General features: G+C 43.9%; 4 protein-coding genes across 6 annotated transcripts in view; 2 read left to right on the top strand and 2 right to left on the bottom strand.

Moving 5' to 3' along the window:
• The window catches only part of LOC105561246 (Krueppel-like factor 8), a 48,906-nt gene extending 41,880 nt beyond the window's left edge, over positions 1-7,026 (top strand). For both annotated transcript variants that reach the window (XM_012011051.1, XM_012011050.1), the window contains exons 3-4: positions 207-266; positions 4,950-7,026. In XM_012011051.1, the coding sequence (XP_011866441.1) occupies positions 207-266; positions 4,950-5,143 (254 nt within the window). In that variant the 3' untranslated portion in view covers positions 5,144-7,026. The remainder of the gene's footprint in view (positions 1-206; positions 267-4,949) is intronic.
• A 1,927-nt stretch (positions 7,027-8,953) lies between these two features.
• Positions 8,954-19,790, top strand: LOC105561248 (chromobox protein homolog 5-like). Its single transcript, XM_012011053.1, has 6 exons — positions 8,954-9,031; positions 9,106-9,183; positions 17,049-17,695; positions 18,439-18,676; positions 18,757-19,066; positions 19,153-19,790. Exons 3-6 carry the CDS (start codon positions 17,327-17,329, stop codon positions 19,178-19,180), a joined length of 945 nt encoding a protein of 314 aa, XP_011866443.1. The 5' UTR covers positions 8,954-9,031; positions 9,106-9,183; positions 17,049-17,326; the 3' UTR covers positions 19,181-19,790.
• On the bottom strand, positions 9,347-12,426 carry LOC105561247 (tektin-2). The gene is made up of 6 exons (XM_012011052.1): positions 11,957-12,426; positions 11,551-11,811; positions 11,297-11,470; positions 10,837-11,059; positions 10,487-10,710; positions 9,347-9,930 (listed from the first exon to the last, which is right to left on the bottom strand). Exons 1-6 carry the CDS (start codon positions 12,163-12,165, stop codon positions 9,729-9,731), a joined length of 1,293 nt encoding a protein of 430 aa, XP_011866442.1. The 5' UTR covers positions 12,166-12,426; the 3' UTR covers positions 9,347-9,728.
• A 284-nt stretch (positions 19,791-20,074) lies between the features above and the next one.
• Positions 20,075-21,588, bottom strand: LOC105561245 (60S ribosomal protein L38). 2 transcript variants are annotated; one of them, XM_012011048.1, is made up of 5 exons: positions 21,500-21,588; positions 21,281-21,322; positions 20,618-20,678; positions 20,416-20,538; positions 20,075-20,147 (listed from the first exon to the last, which is right to left on the bottom strand). In XM_012011048.1, the coding sequence occupies exons 2-5, from the start codon at positions 21,281-21,283 to the stop codon at positions 20,107-20,109; spliced, it is 228 nt and encodes a 75-aa protein (XP_011866438.1). In that variant the 5' UTR covers positions 21,284-21,322; positions 21,500-21,588; the 3' UTR covers positions 20,075-20,106. The 2 variants fall into 2 exon arrangements, with proteins under 2 accessions (XP_011866438.1, XP_011866439.1); XM_012011049.1 differs by having other exon boundaries at positions 21,511-21,529.
• Positions 21,589-21,639: the final 51 nt, after the last annotated feature.

Here is a 21,639-nt window from a genome sequence, read left to right as displayed (position 1 = left end):
CGAGCCTTACAATTAGTCCTCGATTCACAAAAAAGTGTAGGTCTTTCCAAGAATTGTTAAGCTGAGACACTTAATCTCTGGGATTCGATAGTAATTTGTGGCTCGCGTAGTTTTCCTTAGGTTTTTGGCTTTATTATATTACATCATTTCAAAACCGTACTTCCAACTTTAATATAGCTGACCTAATTCCTCGCTTTCTTTCGCAGGTTGTACGAAAGTCTACACGAAGAGCTCGCACCTGAAGGCTCATCAGCGGATACACACGGGTGAGTGAAAAGGTTGCTGTATTTCGATGTATCACGTTGTTGCTAGTACAAGGGAGCGAATGTTAAAATTAGGGGGAGGGGCTTCCGTGTATTCTCCGGTAATTAGGTATGTAGCTCATCTACACGAAGCGAAACGAAGAGTTTGAAAGCGCGAGGTCGAGCAGTCGACGTTTGCGCGTGGGCAGGGCGCGGTCCTGAGCGTCTCTCCCTCTCTTTCTTTTTCTCTCTCTCTCTCCTCTCTCCTCTTTCTCTTCTCTCTGGCTCTTCGTTTCTCCATTGGCACCGCTCGCGCGGTGTCGCGCAAAGGCGCTTCTATCATATGTAAACGTGGTAAGGGACGCACGAAGCTCTCGTGGTATGCGACTCTCCGCTTAGAGCGAAGCTAGCGACCGACCCACATCCTATCCGCGTCCAAGCTTCGCCAACACACGGACGCGAGTCGCGGCACCAACACCGCCTGCCGCGTGTGCTACCTGGACGAACACGCATGCTAGTTCCCACACGCGTGGAACACGCGCGAAAGAGCGTGAGAGCGCGAGAGAGATGACGAGATGGGCGGGGAGAGAGACGAAGAGATGTGCTTCCCGCACACGTGCCTACGCGGCAGTCTCTCGCGGAATGCAAGCCGGAGGCATCTTAAGTGCGATGTACCACTTTCGAATTGATACCTCGGTGAGTTTTTGCGGTAAACCCGTGTCATCGCCTCAAACGAATCGGTTGAACGAAACGAAATTTCAAGACTCTAGGGGCCCGAGGAGATGGCATCGAGCGAGGAACCAGAGCAACGTCCCTCACGCGTGCTTACCTCCTTAAAATTATTTCTATTGTGTAATTGGTAAATTCTCTTCTAATCACCGACTGAAAATGAGTAATGGAACGCGTCGTTATTTAATATATGTATAACTTAATGCATTTACATATATGGTAGATGGATTATGCACGCGCCACCGTGCGAGAGTTACTCGCTTTCGTGCCCTCCATTGACATTTGAATCGAACAGGCATCCTTGTCTCTGTGCTCGCGTGACGAATATACTAACGATAGTTAAATTAATTTGCCACCAGCCTGTTCGTCGCGACTCGTACATGTTGTCCATCGATCAATTCTTACGACACTCTGCCGATCGATTAGAATCGTGGAGAATCGATCGATATGCGAGATTATGCGAGGATATTTCAATTTGTCGCGCGATCTCAAACACAAGCGAGACACGGGCGCGCCGAGACACGGGGAACGCTTGGATGTGGAGGAGAAGCCGAGGGGGGCACGTGGCCCTCGCGCGCGCGCGAGTCTGTCGGACGACTCGTGAATGAACCCTCGCCGCACCGCTGTGAATGCGCCGTGCCACGAGCCGCGTGCGTACATACGGCGTCGACTTGCTTATTAATTCATCGGTGTCTAGAATTATTGTATCACAAAGTAATCGTTATAATTTTGTCAAAGTGGCGATTTATAATTTATCGACGCGACAAGTATAGAAATAATATCATAATTTATATCAGTATATCGCGAACCCTGCGCGAGTGATAACGCCAAAGAAATCCGTAATTAATTACGTCCGTATCCGTGATTAATGCGTAATTAAATCAACCATAGTAACATTGTTAATCAAGCTGGTAACTTCCTGATATCTTCTCATGATCAATATGCGCTTGATTGGTTTGGAATTTCTTCGGTCGTAAAGTGATCGAAGTTTAAGCGCTCCGTCATTAATCGCCAAGAGATTAATCGGAACCTGAGGCGAGAAAGCCCGGTGGCCGAGGAAATCTGGAGCAAAGTAGGGCTAGGAAGCGTATTTGGAAAGCAACTTGTCCGCGGAATGGAGCGCCGCCGGCTCTCGGGTGAAAGTGATCCAAAATTAACGGGGACGCCTGGAGGCCCCGTAGGTGTCCCCGGTCGATCGACTCCGGAGACATCGTAACGCAATATCAAACCTTAACGATGCCGCGGAATCGTACGATACGAATAGCCGCGCTCGCAATTTTGCGTTTGCCGTTAAAAAGAATTTCTTATAAATAAAAATTGAAGAGTCGCGGATATCACGTGTGCCACGCGTGCGTGTTGCGCTTATCAAGAACTGTCGGTATCTGCAATTAAACTCGGAGAATCGTTAGGGGGAGAACAATTGACTTTCCATTTCGATTTGTTTCTTCTCTCGAGAGACTCACGCGTTTCAAGACCCCGAGTCGAAATTTTGGCCCTATGTTGAACCTTTAATTCTATTATATAGTAGGACCTGAGACAGTAAAAGAGGTCGAACTGCAAGTACAAAATTTACTCCTACTTTAAAACTGGCGGTGTCGGAAATTTCTACTTTACAATTTAGCATTAAAGTAGGTTTTTTAAGTAGGGGCTAAAGTAAATTTTTAGAATTGAAGATTCAAGGGAGGAGTAAAAAAATATAATGTCATCAAAGTAGGTTGCTGCTGGTCTATGCAGGTGTGTAGATCAGCTAAGTAGGTGTAAATCCTTAAAAGTGTCAGGATAGCACCAAAATTTCAACTCGGGACGTGTCTTAAGTTATTCGTGAAAAAGTTTCCTTTCTGAAATGACTTAGTAGCCCGAGCGTTAAGTAAGAATGAACCTGCTAACGCGAGGCGACGGGCCCCGGGAGGGAATTTCGCCGGAGCCGGCGCGGCGAGACCCGCGGGAGAAGAATTCTCACGTGAACGCGCGCGATACCGTAAATGGATAGCGCTCGTGGTAGTAGTACCGTTCCATGGGCTGTGCGTCGCGTGGCACGACGTGGTGCGACGCGATGCTGCAGCGTTGAATGCAACTCTCGCGGCGCAGGGCGGCCGCGCCGCGCCGGCGAGGACCGGTTAGGGTCGTCTCCGTGTAGCGCGCGCGCGAGGAACAGGAACGAGCTAGAAGGATGCGTGGGTGTATCTCTTAGCTATCGAGTTCTTTCTTCTCCTCTCCTGTGCGTGCTCGCCCTCCTCCCGCGGATCCCCCGTCGAGCCGCCGCCTTGGTCGCTTTTACTCGCTTAGCACTCGCTTCTTACTCACCGTTCCGCGCATCGCGAAGGAATCTTTCGTCGCGATCGAAACAAACAGCTCGGGGAGGCGACGGGACACCTGATTGGCGTAGGAGACATTTCGAGCCGGGGCGAGTCGAATAGGTAATTTGTGCTTGCTTCAAGGATGCGTTTCAAGTCGATGCCTAAAATGGCTCTGTGGAGTCGCGGGCTCGAGCCCCTCTAGCCTTCGATTACCGCGTAGTGTGTAACTAATTATTCCCCGATTCGCGATTCTTTTAATACGAAACCGTATTCACAATGAACTTTACAATCTCTGTCGTCAGCTTGATGTAAAGCCAACGGCACACGATACTAGTTTTTCTACTGGATTGCTTACGAGAACCAATGAAGCCCGTATCAGACTACGAATTGAGATTCAGATTATATTGAAATTTGACCAGAGTAAAATTTACTAATCTCAAGTTTTAGTGACTTTTACTCCAGTTGGTCAAATTTCAATCTAATCTCAATCTCAACCTGTAGTCTGATACGGGTTTAAGGATGTAGAGTTTTAAGCCGACGGCACACGATACTATTTTTCCTACTAGATTGTTTACGATCAGGCTTTATCCTGATTGGCTCTCGCAAGCAATCCAGTAGAAAAAAATAGTATCGTGTGCCGTTGGCTTAACTCTGTATGTCCAATTTGAGTCGAAGCCTAAAATGGCTCTGCGAAATCGCGGACACGATCCCCTCTAGCTCTCGATTACCACGTTGTGCGCAACTAATTATTCTGCGACTCGCGATCCTTTTAATGCGAGCATTCGTAATGGACCTGACAATCTGAATCGTCCATTCGTTGCAATTCTGAATGCCAATTTTCGAATTGACGCGTACGTCCCGGCGACTCGAAATGTCCGGCACATCACAAATTATAGCGTCAATCGCGCGCAAGCTCTCAATTCCGCCGTTTACGATGATAATACGCCGTGGGCGCGCGTAACAACAATAAGGAAGGCATATTCCCCGATAATCGGCGAGGCCGAGCGGAATGCGGGCATGTTGGTTCGCATTAGCCGGTTGCATTCGGCCGGTCGCTCGCTCGCGCGCGGTCCGGCCGGCGCGATTGCGCTAGAATACAGGTGAGCGTGTTGCGGCATGCAGGTACAGTTAAAGGTCACACCGTGCTGCATCTCTCGCAGCTGAGAGGCGCGACGGGATATATACCTAAGTATACCGCATCCCGCGGCTCTATCTCACAAAGAGCAACGCTTTGTTCTCTAATAGGTCGCCGCCGTCTCGAAACTCGAACGGAATTCTCGCTCGTGAGACGCTGGAGAGTCGCGCCGATCGGACTCCCGTATGCCGGTCGATACGCTTTCGCAGTTTCGAGCAGTATATAGGAATAGTCCGCGAAAAGGATTCCGATCGAAGAGGCAACGACGTATACACATATTTATTTTTAGAAATATAAATTAGAAGAATGCGAAGGAATAGACTTGGAAACGCGTTACAGGGATTAGTGAGACTCGAGTCGAGTTATCTCGGGAGAAAATGATGGACGGATCGAAATTGATCGCTTTAGTTAAGAATTAATCGTCCGAGATAAGGCAACGGTTTTCCAATAGTTGGTCATTCGTTAAAATTGCGATCGCTCTCGGAGATACGCCACCGTGTGCACGTTTTTCACTTATATATGTCTTTCCTCTTGTGGCTGTTTCAGGCGAGAAACCGTATCAGTGTCAATGGCCGGAATGCGAGTGGCGATTCGCCAGGAGCGACGAATTGACGCGGCATTACCGCAAGCACACCGGGGCTAAGCCCTTTAAATGCGCGGTCTGCGAGCGCTCCTTCGCCAGGAGCGATCATCTCGCGCTGCACATGAAGCGGCACCTCCCGAAGCAACACACCAAGTGAAGAGAGCGGGACAGTACAGGCGGAGAAAGAGAGAGATAGAGATTTCCTCTCTTTGCTTCCCGTTCGTTCTCGACTACCTGTGTTGGACGCGCGCTGCGTGGTTTTCGCCATTCAGGCTTCGAGGCGCCGGAGCTTTCCGAAACTGTCAGTTGGAGAGTCCAGATCGAGAGTCTGAAAATGTGTAGAAATTATTAAGGAAACAAAAGAAGTGAGAACACGGTTTCACAGATATTATCGTAATTTGTAAACGGAGCGATATCTATGACATCGCATTGCAGATAACGTATGATGCATTTACATTGTTTTCACGCAGTTGTGTGTTTCTCCTCATCTCGTCGATCGATTTCGGAAATTTTACAAATTCATTATTTATTCCACAAAGGCAATTCGACGTATCCGGCAATATTTTATTTGAGAATAAAAAACACGCGCGACTTTTTCGACGGGGAATTCCGGTTCCTTTCGAGTGAAAAGCGTTTGTAACATTCTAAAGTCGGACAAGTGCCAACCAGCCGGAATCTGAAGAATGTTTGTCAAGATACATAAGAAACATGATGATTGCACGTTTCGTACCACAGCGATCGCATTCTCCGACGTCGTGTGTTTGATTCTTAAATCAAGTATTGCCAGACACGTCGGACAATTATCCATTACCTTTGCGTTCACTGGCGAAGAAAAGATTGTCGGTATTGTTCATTATTTATCGTTACGAAATTGACTTTCGAATCGCAAGCAACTTTGAGTATCGTCGATGCGGTCGAATTCGCTGCATGTAGTTTCGGAGTCGGCATTGGGCCCCCGATCATCATCAGTTCGCGGTATACATATCAGCGGAGCATCGATCGAGCGCTCGAAGCGAGCCGTCTCGATCCGATCGCTTCGGTTACGCTCACTACCGTTCGGGTAGGCAGTCATGACGAAATACATCCTCGGTGTGGGTGGCGATCGCGAGGAAATATTTCGTCATAGCGCTGTATACTCACTCACGGACAAGTCCGAGTGAGGGATATTACAATCGCCGTTCCTCGCGTAGCTATAGCGTAACTTCACACCGAGCCGGGATGGACCCGAGCCGTCGACTCGCGCCAGGAGCGGTGAAGCCAATGCTCTTGGAAAGTAAAAGCGAAAACATCCGTCTCAAAAGGCAGGTTCTGTTAGATTAATAATCCCGCTGCATTCGCAACTCGAAACGTTTACCTCGAATCTATCCACCGCGCTTCTATATCGAAATATTTGCATTCGCGGACGATAAGAATTTGTTGATCACCGCGATTCTTTCTGCAATTACAAAGACTTCGAATCGGGAGCTCCGCTGTCGCCATTGATATACACATATCTTTCGAAGCTGTATTACGAGCTCGCGTCGTCTCGCGACGCTGCCGAGTGCCTCGCGAAATAATTTGCCAGATTAAGCCAACGCTATCTCGAAATTATCGCTATCTGGCCGCGACTCGAGATATCCTGTTTGGCGTGTAAATGATCGTCCGCGCACAGTCGAGCTTAAGTCGAGGGAGCTTAAATCGGCGTCTCGCGCCGCGCGTCGCTTCGAGACGTCGCTAACGCGAAATTCGCCCCGATATTTACCGAACCTGCTCGATAGCGGAAACAGATAGATAGAAGAGCGAGTATCACGCTTCGCCGTTATCACGTTCGTATGTGAGAAACGACACGATATCGTGATGCCTTATGTACAAATTCGCGTAGTCTTGAAGAGATAAGGTGTCTTATGGCGGTCGATGTGCGCGTGCACGTGTGTGTATGTGTGGGCGAGTGTTGCGTCCGTATGCTATATGCGAGTATGTATTTATATGCGTATTCTACACACGCGGTAGTCTATGTATGCGCTTGTGTATACGTGTAAAAAAAAACCAGAAGAAAAAGCAGAAGATACGCATTTGATAGCCATGTAGCTAGTGTAATATTATCTGTATATTACGCGAAGCGATGGGCCGGGAATAATTCGTTCTCACGCGTGCTCCGATCGATCGATCCGATCCGATCCGATCCATCGCTCGAGTCGTTCACCGTGCTTCGCGCGAAAGGCGGTGCACCCTTCGCGTTTTAAACCGTGTGCTGCGCGCGAAAATGCAAAAGACGAAATTTACAGCGTATATCGACAGTCAGGGACGGATTCGTGTGAGAGATAGTAAAGTCTTTCGATTCTCTTGAAACAGTAATATTCGCTCTTTCCAATTTCTCTTTCAGTTATACGTATCCAGTGCAACGTTCGACAGGCGTCGACTGGCAGTGTCCCCAACGATCTTCACTAATCTAAGTTCTGCCAAAGAGCCTGACATCATTTTCTTCCGAAATATTAACCAATTTGTTGAAATTGTAGGGATGAAGCTGCATCTTTAAGGGGTAACACCTATGTAACCGGCTGAAATAGAGGTCTATTTTTGGGATTTTTTTTTATTTACTGAATCACGCTATTAAAAAGTGAGTTTTATAATATTATTATACATGTCAAAAAGTAAAAAAAATGTTTTTCATAAGTAAATATTTAAAAACCGTGGACACAGAGGCCTTAAAGGGACGCTGGAGTGGTTTGATTTACCGACAGAGTCGCATACAGTTTGTAAATCTTCCCAGCAAACACAGAGCATTGCAACAACGTTGCGGCAATGTTATAATAATGCAGTAACGTTGCTACAATATTGCGCAATGTTTGCTGGGTTATTATTAACATTTATGTACAAAATAATATCAGACCGGATTGTGGACTGCATAGTAGAACATTTTCATATAAAAAAAAAACATTGAGGTTTGAAGTCTAATTCGTATCGCATTATGTATTTGAAAATTTGGAGTACACAATGCGATACGAATTGGACATCAAATCTCAATGGTTTTTTTATATGAAAAATGTTCTACTATGCAGTCCACAATCCGGTCTGGTATTATTTTGTACGTAAATGCCAATAACAAGATTTACAAACGCATGAACTGTATGCGACTCCGTCGGTAAATCAAACCCCTCAACGTGTTTCAATTTCATCAGCTTCAGGCCTCGGGAAGTTGCCATCCGTCCCTGGCGCGCGGCGAAAGAGAGGCGTCGGCGAAAAGCGATTTCGCGTATCTGGACGTTACGTTCCGTTACGTTCCGATACAGAGTCCCGTCCCGGGGAGCGCGCGCAGGAGGCCAAAAATTCTGTCCGTAGTCGCCGCTTTGTATACAACGCGCGATCGTTGTAATAACCGATCGACCGGATCGTTATGTAGTTACATAGTTACGAACGTTAGACGGAAAACGAAGTAACGTGTCTATTTATATCTGTCTGTCCGCCTACCTATCTCACCGCATTCTTCCAAATTGGCTCCTTCAAATCGTCGTCGTTCAGTATCCCCCCCCCCTCCCCTCGTCCCTTATCCGCGACACGCGGGATTTTCTTTCGTCCTCGCCCCCTCCCCCCTCCCGTTCCCTCCTTCGTCTTCCCCCACGTTGCCAGCGATCGTCCCGCTTGTCCCGCCAGTTGGATCGACCTTTACGATTACTCTTATATATAAATGTGAAATATACCTCATTTGCAGATACGCAGCAATAGAGTCGGCGCGAGGCGCGCGCCCGATGCGCGCCGGTCAAATTTGTACGCACCTCCTACTCTCGACTTCTTACGGTCTGTCTATAATGTTTACACTGTAATTTGTGTGTTGTGTAATTTAAATATATGCGAAATGGTATATCTCTCTGTAAGCCACGACTTTCGATAACACTGGCGCCCTCCCGTGACCACTTTCGCCACCCGTTCGGGTGACTCGTTGCTCGACGGAGGGCAGCATCGTACGCCCCGCGCTCTCGCGACAGCTGGCGTCGAGTGCACGGAAGTCCGCGCTACCAAGTTCTTACCGGCAGAGTTCGATCGATTTTACCGTATCCCAGTGCGCAGGGTGATTACACGCGAATTTGTAATGTACACCGTCGAAAATTAATCCTAAAAATAATATAAATATCTTCTTTCCAGGAATCTACGAGAGAGGTATAAAACGTAAGATACGAAAACGGGTTTCCAACATGTAAGGAAAATGGAAGATGAAGTTCGGTAAGGCTCCACGTAGGTTAGATCAAATTACGTTTACGAATCCGACGTTCCTTAAATTTCGGTAGAGTACATTCTTCGATTGTCGCACGATACGAATAACAGGCTTGTTTTCTGTTTCCGCGCTGGTGAACTAGTGCAATAAATTGGAGTAAGGCAAGTATATTTTTTCTCATTCTAGCTTACTGCATACTAGTTCACCAGTGCAGGAACAGAAAACAAACCTTGTGATACGAAGCTGGAGAACTGACAAGTCTTTTTTTCATGTCGATGCGTCGTCTACAATGCATGGAGTAAGCCTGGAGTAAGGAAATGAATCAATTTTATTTCTTCCTCCTACTTCAGCTCTTACATTTACTCTTGTTGAACCGGAACGCCATCAGCCAGTGTTACAAATATTTTTAAAATTATGCCTGTATTTTAGTTTCCTTACACCAAAAGCTAAAAGTTATGGTTCTCTCTTGCTCCTTACGCCAGGCTCACTTCACGCATTGTGGAAGCATGACCGTCCTCCAGTTTTGACAATGACAAATGAATGGATAGCCGAGTTAAGATTCCAGTGGGATCTCCTTCTCCATGCGTGTCAATACAATATTGCGGTCCGTCTCATTAGGCAAACGCGATCTGTCTCCTGTCTTCAGCGGCGCTCTGATGTCCAGGCACATGACGTCGGTGTTCAGGGAGTGCTGTTTGTCTTCCAAATTCTTGTCGATACGTATAAGCAGGGATTCCAGACTGTTGTAGCTCGCTCTAGTGAATTAATTAAACGTAAAGCTTGCGTTGGAGAAAAAAACGGAATGACAAATGACCAGGGTTGAGAAGTAACTCGTTACTTGTAATGGAGTTACAGTTACTTTTTTTTGGTCACTCTAATTTAACTTTGTTACTTTCTCCCCATCCGTAACTGTAACTTCACTCAGTTATATTTTTTCGTTAACGAGTAACTAATTTAATGGTTACATTAATAGTTACTTTATATATTTTTTTTAAACCTCCACAGATCGCATAAATGCCTTTACAATTCGGATGCAAACTTGATATTTTTATTTTCACTGCAGGAAAATAACTGCAAAGTAACGATTCGTTACTTTTTGAGTAACTGTAACGCGTTACTTTTATAGTAACTGTAACTGTAACGCGTTACTTTTTGAGTAATTGTAACCTAACGCGTTACTTTTCAGAATTGGTAACTTGTAACTGTTACTAGTTACATTCTCAGGGAAAGAACTGTAATTGTGACTAGATACTTTTGCAAAGTGACTTCCAACCCTGCAAATGACTGTCGGTTCGTTAACAGCATACGTACTTTGCATGCTCGATCATCTTAATTAGATTCTCCTCGGTCCGTTTTAATTGTAGAGCTTCGTTCTTCAAGCCTAATTCAACTTCGTCCTTACAGAGTTCCGAGCCAGGCCGATGAACGCGATTTTCCAATCGCGTCTCGACGCATTTCACCGCGTCTGTTTTACTCGTCAGCGTTCCTTCCAACTGACTTATTTCGCTTCCCAACATTTCCATTTCCTTCTGCACCTATTTTATTTTGAGCAATGTAGAGAATATAGAGAACGAGAATAAATTCTCTTTCTCACCATATATTTGACATTTGTCAAATTGTTGATGAATTCGTTGTTTGATTTATTCTTATTCCGTACGCACCTTGAGCTTCTGCCATTCCATTTCGTTTCTGGCCTTTTGCGTTTGATAGATTCTCTTCCTCAAAGTGTAATCCGTCGCGTCTTGCTGAGCCTTAATATCGTTCCGTGCGTGTTCCCTCATTACACGTGTATCTTCACGGAAAGTGTAACATCCGCTCAGTTCATTTTCGGCGGACAGCTTGGAACAACGGCAACGGTCCAGCCAAACCTCGTACGTGATTGGACTGTTAAAAGGAAAGTTGATGTAAACGAATTGATGATATAAATGATATGGAAATAGCTTTACCTAGAGACCCTCTAATAAGAGTCTGGCCATAACAGCGATTGTGGCAAAATCCTACGAGAGAGAAAGATATATATTTGCTATCTTCGAGATAGCAAATATATATCTTTCCCTCTCGTAGGATTTTGCCACAATCGCTGTTATGGCCAGACTCTTATTAGAGGGTCTCTAGCTTTACCTTGTCTTATCTATAGCCGGCGTTTTAGGCTTGTAACTTAAATTTGCGCAAGCATGATCCAATTCCAGATTCTCTATGTCTATTCTAATGGTTTCGTTTTTATCCTCTATGCTTAAGTTCAGCTTAAATCTGAAGGCTTCCAAGTGATTTAACTTTTCCCACGCGGCCTGCGCTCTGTCAAGGTAAAGGGAATTACAAAAAGAAGAAGAGGTGATTATGATGATTTCTCTACTACGTATCGTCGGCTTGGCCACCTTTTGGTCAAAGCTTCGTGAATATTTGCAATCATGCGGAGTTCCTTCTTCAATTCAATATCAGCCTCGTCGTACGTGAGCTCGGCTTCTCTACGGCAGTCCCTCATCGAGATGCATTCGCTGGTGATACGCAGAAGCTGGGTTACCCTTTCAATTTTCTTCTCCGTGTTGGCTTTTTCATCGCTTAACAAGCCTATCTCGGTTACCAATTTTTGCAGCAGGTCCTCGAGCCCGTCCTTCCATCTCGATAGCTCCAACACTCTGGTGAGTCAAAATTTCATGTCGAAAATGTATGCAAAGATTAAATCAAGTTAATTGTAGCCTCGTACTAGTTTTAACTGTGTAGGGGACTGGAGGAACCTAATCGAGTAATATGTATCAACAACGTTGAGCGAGTCGCGATTACCTGTCCGCTATTCGAGCGTCGTTGATGTAGGTGTCCCATTTCGTTCTCACGTTTCCCTCGGAACGGGCGGTCTTGCTCGAATTGCGTAGCCGACAGGCCTCGGATCTGCGGATGTCCGCGCTTTGCCGAAGCTCCCATTGTTTGGTGTACCAGTCCGGTAGACCGAGATGAGGCAGAGGCTTCTCGTAAGTACTAACGAATTTGGCCATGTTGTGACAAGAGAATTCGTTTGACAAAACAGAACGGGATAGATTAGAGGGGAGAAAACCGGGAGAAACGAGTGATATTCTACGGGTCGCGCGGGTGGATAAACGATTCGATCGCAACGTTGTCAAGACAACGAGGGAAGCGAAATTGCATTCGTTCCTCACCAAAGCCCCGTTAACCTTAGCAGATGCAAGAAATAATCTTCGATCTGCTAAATCTTTGATATATTGCCAATAATAATAATAATAATCTTGTCAAATTGCTTGCTTCAGTTGAAGGATCGAGTGCTGTCGTCGAACGCTTTTCTTCGAAAGTAAGTTTCCTTTAATCTCCAATTCCTAGAACTAGAACAACATTAGGCGATTTTTGGCGATTGTTCGGTACATGTACCAAAGTTACCAGAGCGTACGCTCGGCGTAATGAATGCTTTTACACCCGAAAGTAGCCGTTAGGTTCAATGTATTTCGATAGAAAAATTCATTTTATTATAATGAATTTTTCTGTTGGGTATCTTTAGCGTCTTTCTTCATTATTAGTGTAATAGCTCCTGGCTCCAGCTGGATCCAATACGGCCACGTCTAACCACTTGCCGCAGTACGATAGTCGATGCAATGTCAAATAGTTCACGCAATGCTGAAGCCCAACTACCGGGCCTCGCACGGGGTTATGCAATTGGATGATGCAACCCTCGAGTATATAAAAAAATTCCTCTTCGGTCAGAAGACGTGCGAATCGCTCAACGTCCCAACTCTCCGTTTCTGTTCAGTAAGTCTGGCTGGTTGTTGGAATTACAGTAACCAATCAGGCTTACTAAACGGAGTCTGAGTGTGTCCTCATATTATCCGTCTCTCATTCTACTCGCGCGAGTGGGTCTACCCCACCACTGCGATCAGCAGTCCGTTCTATGTCGATGACCAAAACAGTCGCCAAAAGTCGCCTATGATAAGATAAACCAAGATTAAACTTAACTCATATTGGTAGAAGTGGACGTTAATCGAAATTAAATTTCGCAAACGTCAACATCTTTTTCGGTCGGACGGCTGTTGCGCTCGATCTTTCAGTTGAAAAATGACGTGACACGAAGAGAGGTGTTGTTAAAAATAAATCGCTTCTAGTTTGTATTTTTTTAAACCCGTATATTTGGCAGAAATGCATACACAAATGATCAATTATTAAAGAGAGGGGGGGATTTTTTTAGAAGGGGTCCAGTGAAAACAGTCTAATCAAAATGATGTCAATATGACATCAAAATCGTTATTTGTCGTCATTGCATCAAGGAAATATTTGAACGTGATGAAAACTTGATACTATCAGTTTTGACGCAATACGCGATAAAAGATATGGAAAGGTGAAAATAAATGTCTAGATGATAATTGTAATGTGTAGTGTTACATAGGAAAAACTCAAACACATTATGTTGACGTCGAAATGACTACATTTTGATGAAACAATACTTGACGTACTCAGTTATTTTCTCGAAAGAGATCACCGGGGTTGTTTTGTAGCGTGTATTGCAATTTCTATATATTTTAAACGTTTGGAGTTCTCATGATCGCATTAATTTCGTTATATAAATTATTTTTATATTTTATCGTATAAGTTTCTTCAATATTTCTTTGACTTGTTGCATATCCATCTTTCATCTTGCGTTTGAACAATTTTTTCATAGAGTAAGTATTTTACGTTTTATTTAAGATCGTCATGTTAGATGACACCCTGTATATATATAATATATATATATATATATATATGTATTTCTATTTTCAATATAATTTTATTTTAGTTTTGCATTTATTCCTGTAGAGAGTAATTGTTTACTTTTGACATCAAACAAATATCAAAATGACAGTCTACAATAAACCACCATCAAGGCATAGGACGTTTTGCAGTCAAATTATTATCATTTTGTCATTATTTTGACTACTCATATCCTTCATCAATTCGATGGCATTGGGACTGATGCTGTTTTCACTGGGGAGAACGGCAGTTTCTTCCGCGTTAGCGTGACCCCTACTAAAGTTCGCGTAACGCCATTTAATATATCGATTTGATGACGAATTCAAACTGCACAGACTGCCCCGTTGTCTTCCGGTAATATCAGTGTTCAATATGGCCGTCTTGCGTTAAGGCCGGCAGTGCTAGAAGACGTCGTCCCTGAAGGTACAGTAGAGATATAGCGTAGGCTCGATCGCGTCCCATGCAAATTTTCGTTCCGCGACGACGATAAGCGCCAGCGGCTTGTCGTTCGCTTCGCCCTTTTATCGATTCGCCGAAAAAAATGTCGCTCGATCCTCCCGACGTCGCACGTACGCCGTAAAACGGGCTTCGTTTTCAGTGTGTACTCTCCTGCACTTTTTGCGCTGAAAGCGAAGTAAGCACTCGCATGGCGAGCTTCGGTGGAAGAAACGAGGTGCAGGAGGTGCAGGTGAAACGTACGGTGAATACTGGGCCTCTCGTCACGGAGGTAAGGGGAAATTGGCCGGAAGTCAGGCCAGACGTATACAGCTTCTGGCAGTCTCGGCGAGACGTGAAAGAAAATGGAGACATAAGTACGGCTAGAGCGGATAAATATCGGGGGGGGGGGGGGAAGTGCCGTCGACATAAAAATCGGATCAGGTACAATCGGATCGTTGTCAAATCGCGTTTCGCATCGTCAGTATCGTCGCGCCATCAGATTGGCTTTAGCGGTAAATTTCTCGCGAAGAAATATAATATTCTCGAGAAGGTACGCGGATTCAAATAGATCGAAAGAGATCCGTGTCTACTGAAATTAGTTCACGAGATTGTCCCAGATTTTTCACGTCGAAGATTAATTTTCAATTTTTGTTCGAAAGCTCGACAGTCGAATTTAAATTGCGCATCTTCGATGAGAGACAAATCCCGCATATACATATAATCGTCTCAATCGCGTATATATTTTACTGCGATGGACTGCGTTCAGAAACGTCACCCGAGTGCTCCAGTGTATCATTTTATTCTTGTTTAACATATGAGTAACAAGGACAAAGTGATACACTGGGGCGCTCGGGTGACGTATCTGAACGCAGCCATAAGGGGTGTCAATGACGCCCTCGTGAGAAAAAAGTAAGCCTAATATTACATTTGTCGTACGACAAATTTTTCAAGCGTGTTGACTGGCCGCAAAATAGAAAATTTCTAGATACTCTAGAACATTTCTATTCTACAGCCAATTAATGCACTTAAAAATTTTGTCGTACGACAAATTTGTCAAGCGTGTTGATTGGCTTGCAGGATAGAAAAATTCTCAAGTAGGAATATTCTAGCTTGTAGCCAATCGACACGCTTAAAAATTTTGTCGTACGATAAATGTAAATTAGCCTAAGACGTTATAATGAGAGATATTGTTGCACTATCGATCTTACGCAGTCAAATAAAATATCGCAAAATATTTCTTGTAGAGGAGAACTAATTACCGATATTATTTTGGCAAAGGGGGACGAAGGGCAAAATTTAATTGCTGTAAGATAATCGCACGAAGGAAACTTTACTAGTTACAACATCTAAAGGAAAGTCCCCAGATTATAGGATAAACTCCTAATATGAGATAGGATTTTTGCTAAATTAATAGGCATCATCTGTCGGTTTTATCCATAGAACTTGTAGACATAGAAGGGGAATAGCGTATACTTTCCGTGAGCTGAAACTGTGTCCAACATCTGTGTGACAAGGATAGATAGAAGATGACTTTGGTCCGTTATGCGTATGCGTTAAATCGTACACACACGAAAATGCACAATATATGTACACAATCTGCAAATACAATCTCGCTTTGGCCACTCATGCGCAGTTCGAGGAAAAGTCATAAAACGGAACAGAATGATAGAAAGACAGATAGATAAACGAGATAGAAAATAGTTTCTTTGTCTCACTTCTTGGACACACTTGTGTGTGGCTTCTTTTCCCCTTCCACGTGTATAAGTTCTCTGGTTTTATCATAGTAATACTAGTAGATCCACTCCTTGCGGGCTCCTTTGCGGTCCCTACTAGTTATACTATGGTTCCGTCGTGAATTTATTGCCCCTTGGAGTGAAATCTGTTTAGTGGAAAATTAATTGTTAGATGCAATCGCGAATAAAGACTTGTGATTGAATTTTGATGTTGAAAACCTGCTATCTCATATTAGAAGCCTATCTCATAATAGAGGACTTTTCCCTATATTATTAATTTTATGTATGCGCGGGTGATACTTACGCTAGTTGCTTAACATATATTGCGACATTTTGACTTTTTCGCGACCATTAGAACATATCTATTAGTTCCACTTACAAAAACTCAAAAATAATTTAGCATGCATTTATTGAGTAAGAAGCTCTGTGTCAATGAAAGTACAAAAACTCGCGCACGAAAGAGTTAACGTAAGTCGGAACAGAAACATTGAGTGAAGAAAGGCCTCGTGAACGACCCTCGCCGCGGAATGTCTCGGCACGAGTCTGTCGCAGTCGATCACGTGACGTACCGACGCATGCGCACGAAAGTCCCGCCCTGAAGAGCGTCTCTCTCTCTCTCTCTCTCTCCCTCCCCTCCCCTCCCCCTCTCTCTCTCTCTCTCTCTCTCTTTCTTTCTGGCTGGTACTCGTATTTTCGTAGTTCCATTCTCGTGTTTAAGACCACCTCCCGAAGTATAATCTGAACATGTTGTAAAACAAGAGCCGTAAATACCTTAAGATACTGTTTAAAATTGTTTAAATAAGAACGGAGTACGAATACCGGCCAGTCGTTAGCAGTAGCTGTACTGTACAACTGTGTACAACGGTTCTCTCCGTAGCATATATGTACGTGCGTGTGCCACTGCCACGTACATACGCGTGTTAAAAGTCAGAATGCGCGCGCACTCCTGCCGAATACGAGCGTAATCTTCTTTACAGCAGTTTGGAGCGCGGCGGGAAGGCATCCGTCGGACTCTCGTGAGCGAGCGAGGTGGAGACTGGAGGAGACGGACAGAGTGAGCGGGTGAGAGTGAGAGAGAGGGGGAGGGCACGAGAGAGAGAAAACCACAAAAAGCGCAACGAGTGTGAAGTGGGAGAGGAGAGGCGGGGGAACGAGAGGTCCGAGTGGTGCCGCCAACGGATTGTGGGAGATCGTCGTCGAGGGAGTCATAAAAGCCGAGGGCGGGCTGCGCGCTGAGCTGCACTGTGGAGGTAGTATGCGACGACTCAGCATGAAGAACAAGCACAGAAAGTCCGAGACGGCGAGCGACAGCGAGTCGGAAGAAAATGTCGGCGCACGCGCGCTCGGCGGCGACGCAGCTGGCAACGGCGAGATGCAGGCCGGCAGAAACAACAACGCGCAAAAGTCCGCCACGAAGAGACGCTCGTCGCGCGGTGCATCGCTGCACAAGCCGGCGGCGCAGGCGGACGGCGACGACGAGGACCTCGACGCGGTAGAGTCGGAAGAGTGGGAAAACGGCGAAAAGACGACCGCCGGTCAGAAATCGCACCAGAGTAAGCGCCGGAAGAAGGAGGATCAGCAAGCGTCCACCTCTGCCCGCGACAAGTCCGACGAGGAGTACGAGGTAGGGCGGTCTTCTTCTTCTTCCTTTTTTTTTCTTTTAGCATCTTCCGTTTCCAACCGTTTCCCTCGCTTATTCGTGCGTCGCCATCGCCGATCGTCAGTTAAGCCTCGTCTACATAGAAGTCGTAGAGTCGTAGTCGTAAGAATAGTCGACTGCGATTGGTCAATTCTTATGTGTCTGACGAAATTGACCAATCGCAGTCGACTATTCTTACGACTACGACTCGCATTGTAGACCACGCATTACGTTTGGACTGGCGACGCGACCGCTTGAATATCATATTACGGAGGACTTGGAATTATTATTATTATTTCTCCTTTCTTACGCCTGAATACTTCATTTTCTCGCGTAGCTGACTTTCCGGGTGTTGATTAGATGTTGACAGTTGGTTTGCGCGAAGATGATTGGTCAAGGGATAACCCCTCTTTCCGTTTTTCATCCAATAAACGACCGCTCGGAAAGAAACGCGCGTGATACGTGAAGTTGTCAACAGGGATAATAAACTCTACGGTTATACATAATATTCAAGGCATTGAGTTGTATTGAAAGAAAATATTGCTTAAAATTAAAAGTTAAAAAATTATTATCCAAGCTTTTGAGAAGTTTCTATTTTATTTGGAACGCCTGGGCATTTTGAAGTTTTTCTGTGATAAACCAATTAACTATAAATAATTAATGATTTTTACACGTGGAAAACATATCTTCTCTCGAGTGTTAAAAATATATATACTTTTCTTTTTCAGGTAGAGAGACTTATGAATCTTCGTACCATTAAAGGTCGGCGACAATTTTTGGTACGGTGGAAAGGCTATGGAGAAATCGCAGACACTTGGGAAAATGAGAAAGATTTGAATTGTCCTGACTTGATGAAACAATATTTTATCGAGGAAGGGGAAAAGGAAGAAATGAAGTCGTTAAAAGTGGTCAAGACAGATAAATCTAAAAAGTCTAAAGTTTCCTCCAAAAAATCGTTGGAAAATAGTACGTCAATTATCGTCATCGTTTGCAATTATTTTATTATAAAAATAATCTCATTTATTATTACTTTGTATTTTTTTCAGACGAGCAAAACGATAAAGAGACTGCGAAGGAATTCGAGGTTGAAAAAATAATCGAGGTGCGTTTTAAGAAAAATGGCACAAAAGAATTCTTAATCAGATGGAAAGGATTCGGTGCAGCCGATGACACCTGGGAACCCGAAAAGAATCTGAATTGCTCGGAACTCATCGCGAGATTTATGCAGAAGGTAGAAAAAGCAAAGACCTCCGAAATGCGTGAACTGAGAACAAATCGAGTACACACTAAACGATACACATTGGCGACATATGACAGCGGCAGAAGATTGTCGAAACGTAACAGAGATAAGCAAAGGTAATAGACTACTTTCAATCGGCCACCGTGTCTACAATTGCGTATCTTGATTCATTGTATTAACAAAAATCCGTATTCTTTTGCAGGGCGACTTATCATGAATGCGATGAATAAGGAACATTGCAGTCTCAATATCTTTATTTTATTCAAAGAATTTGCATACACACATATATATATATATATATATATACATATAGTCCGTAGTTCTACAAAAGAATGGAAGGTACTTTGTAAGAGAGAGAGAGAGAGAGAGAGACAAAAAGAAATATATCAAAACACGAATAATTTGCTATTACAATATTAGAAGTATGTAATGTATGCACGTCCTCTCTTCGAGGATGATAAAGAGTCCGTGTGAATAAGATATATAATTAGCATATAAATAGATATATGTGTACACACATACATATATATATATATGCGCGTGCATATGTGCATATGTATTTATTAATGCGAAAAGATTGAGTTTTCATGATACTTATATTAAACGCGAATTGACACTATTGACACTAATTGTAAGAATACTAATTTGTTTAAGTGCGATACGGAGAAAAAGATTTAGATGATTTTTCGTCTTTTGACCTCGTAATTGGCTAAAAGTGCCCAAGACTTAATGATGATAAAAAGAATTGATTCAAAATGTGTAGCAAAAAAAAGTTATTTTCTCCGGCGTGGCGTATACATTTTGAGATGTGCACAGAATATAAAAGTTGTGTTGGAGTAACGTTGCATTTATCTTTCTACACTCTTGCAACTGGAATACGGATTTACAGAAATTTTAAGCCAACAAAAAATTTTTTTTACCACTACGCAATATTTTTTACAATGTGAAGTGTAACCTAACCACGATATCTTAGAGAGATATTTTTTAAAAAGATGGTAGAAGCTATTGGAGGGGGGAAAAGGGTGCATGTTCATTAGAAAACTATAGTAAAACGCTAATTTTGCCCAAACGCAAACTATAAAGTTGTAGTTCTAGCTAGCGTAAGGAAATTAAAAGAAAAACACTTGTGTTTAAGAAGGTAGTTTATTTAGTCATTTTACACACGTTCACTCCTCTTTACTTCCTTCACTTGCAAACCTGAAATGGCATTTCAATTATATCACACTGAAGTTCTCTCTAGATTTACTTTTAAAAAGTGCAACGTAACAATTTCGACGAGCGTCACACATGATTAAGGCTGTGGTCAAGCTGTCGCTTCAAAGTTCGAAGCTCCTTTCTGTCAGAAAAGATAGAAAAAGAGAAAGGCTTCGAAGCATTTGTAGCGGCGGCTTGGCCGCAACCCAAGCGTTAGAAAGTACCGTTGTCACAGTTGGCTATAAAATACAATTGGCAGTTTGTTATATACCTGGTGGTAAGGATTGCTTGAGCTTTTCAGCCTTCTCCTTGTCCGTGATCACGAGGGTGTACAAAAATCGGGAGCAGCGAACCTTGAACTTGACATTATCGGCATTCTTCTTTATTTTGACGGCTGAAACAAAAGCAGCGGAGTCAATTACACGTGTACAAGACCAGACTGGTAAAAAAACATTTGAATTAAGATATCTTACACTTTGCGTCTTTTCTCCTGGCCTTCAGCAGAAAGTCCTTAATTTCTTTTATCTCTCGCGGCTGAAAGTATAAAACAAAGTCATGTGCGTGCGACTACCGACTAGACCATAGACACAATAGGCTTGTTCTCTGTTGCTACACTGGTGAACTAGCACAAAAAATTTAGAGTAAAGCCAACGGCACACGATACAATTTTTCATACTGCACTGCTTATGAGAATCAATAAGGATGCAGTTTTAGATCGAGCGACTTAAAGCTAAATCTTGATTGGCTCTCGTAAGCAATCCAGCGTGGAAAATAGTATCGCGTCGTTAGCTTGAGACAAGCATATTTTTTCTCATTCTAGCTTACCGCACTAGTTCACCAATGCAGCAATAAAAACAAGCCTACTATATCTAGACCGAGCATTGAGCAGTGGGGGGTTCACGTAGAAAAGAACAAACTCTATTTTGTGCTACTTCGTTCTCTCTCGTTCGTACTGCTCGAATAAAGGCAAACCTTCGGTTTAGATAAACTACGTCTACAGACTAGGCTCAATTTTGAGGTTACGTTGCCGATACGTGAACTCAACACGACCACAGCGAAATAGAGCCCATGTTTTCGTACGTATGTAAAAACGTACGCAAAATGTAGCAAAGTTGAACGCGGTAAGACTCACTCACCATATTTTTATCTTGTGATTATTCGGATTATTCGGGACGAACCTGAAATGACACAAAATTCAATGAGAAACATGTAGCGAAATGCGAAACGATTCACGGCACGCAAGACAACGTGTTCTTCCGAGCGACCGCGAAACGACGTTTCTGCAAAACAATACACGATGACGAGCGAGCGACGCGGATACAAAATCACTCGTACGCAGGCACGTTTATACTCACTCTGTACGCACCTCGGCGGAGAAGGAAAGTGAGCGATGCCAACAGTCGCGATTAGTCAGCTTGGGTTAGTCCGGTGACCAGCAGTCAAATCAGCAACTGAATTCGAAATAAAACTCGGGTGATAATTGCAGGAAGAATTT

The sequence above is a fragment of the Vollenhovia emeryi genome, unplaced genomic scaffold, assembly GCF_000949405.1.
Source record: "Vollenhovia emeryi isolate VEMERY1.0 unplaced genomic scaffold, V.emery_V1.0 DF939209.1, whole genome shotgun sequence".
Taxonomy (NCBI): domain Eukaryota; kingdom Metazoa; phylum Arthropoda; class Insecta; order Hymenoptera; family Formicidae; genus Vollenhovia; species Vollenhovia emeryi.
This window is presented reverse-complemented; position numbering and strand designations above follow the sequence as displayed.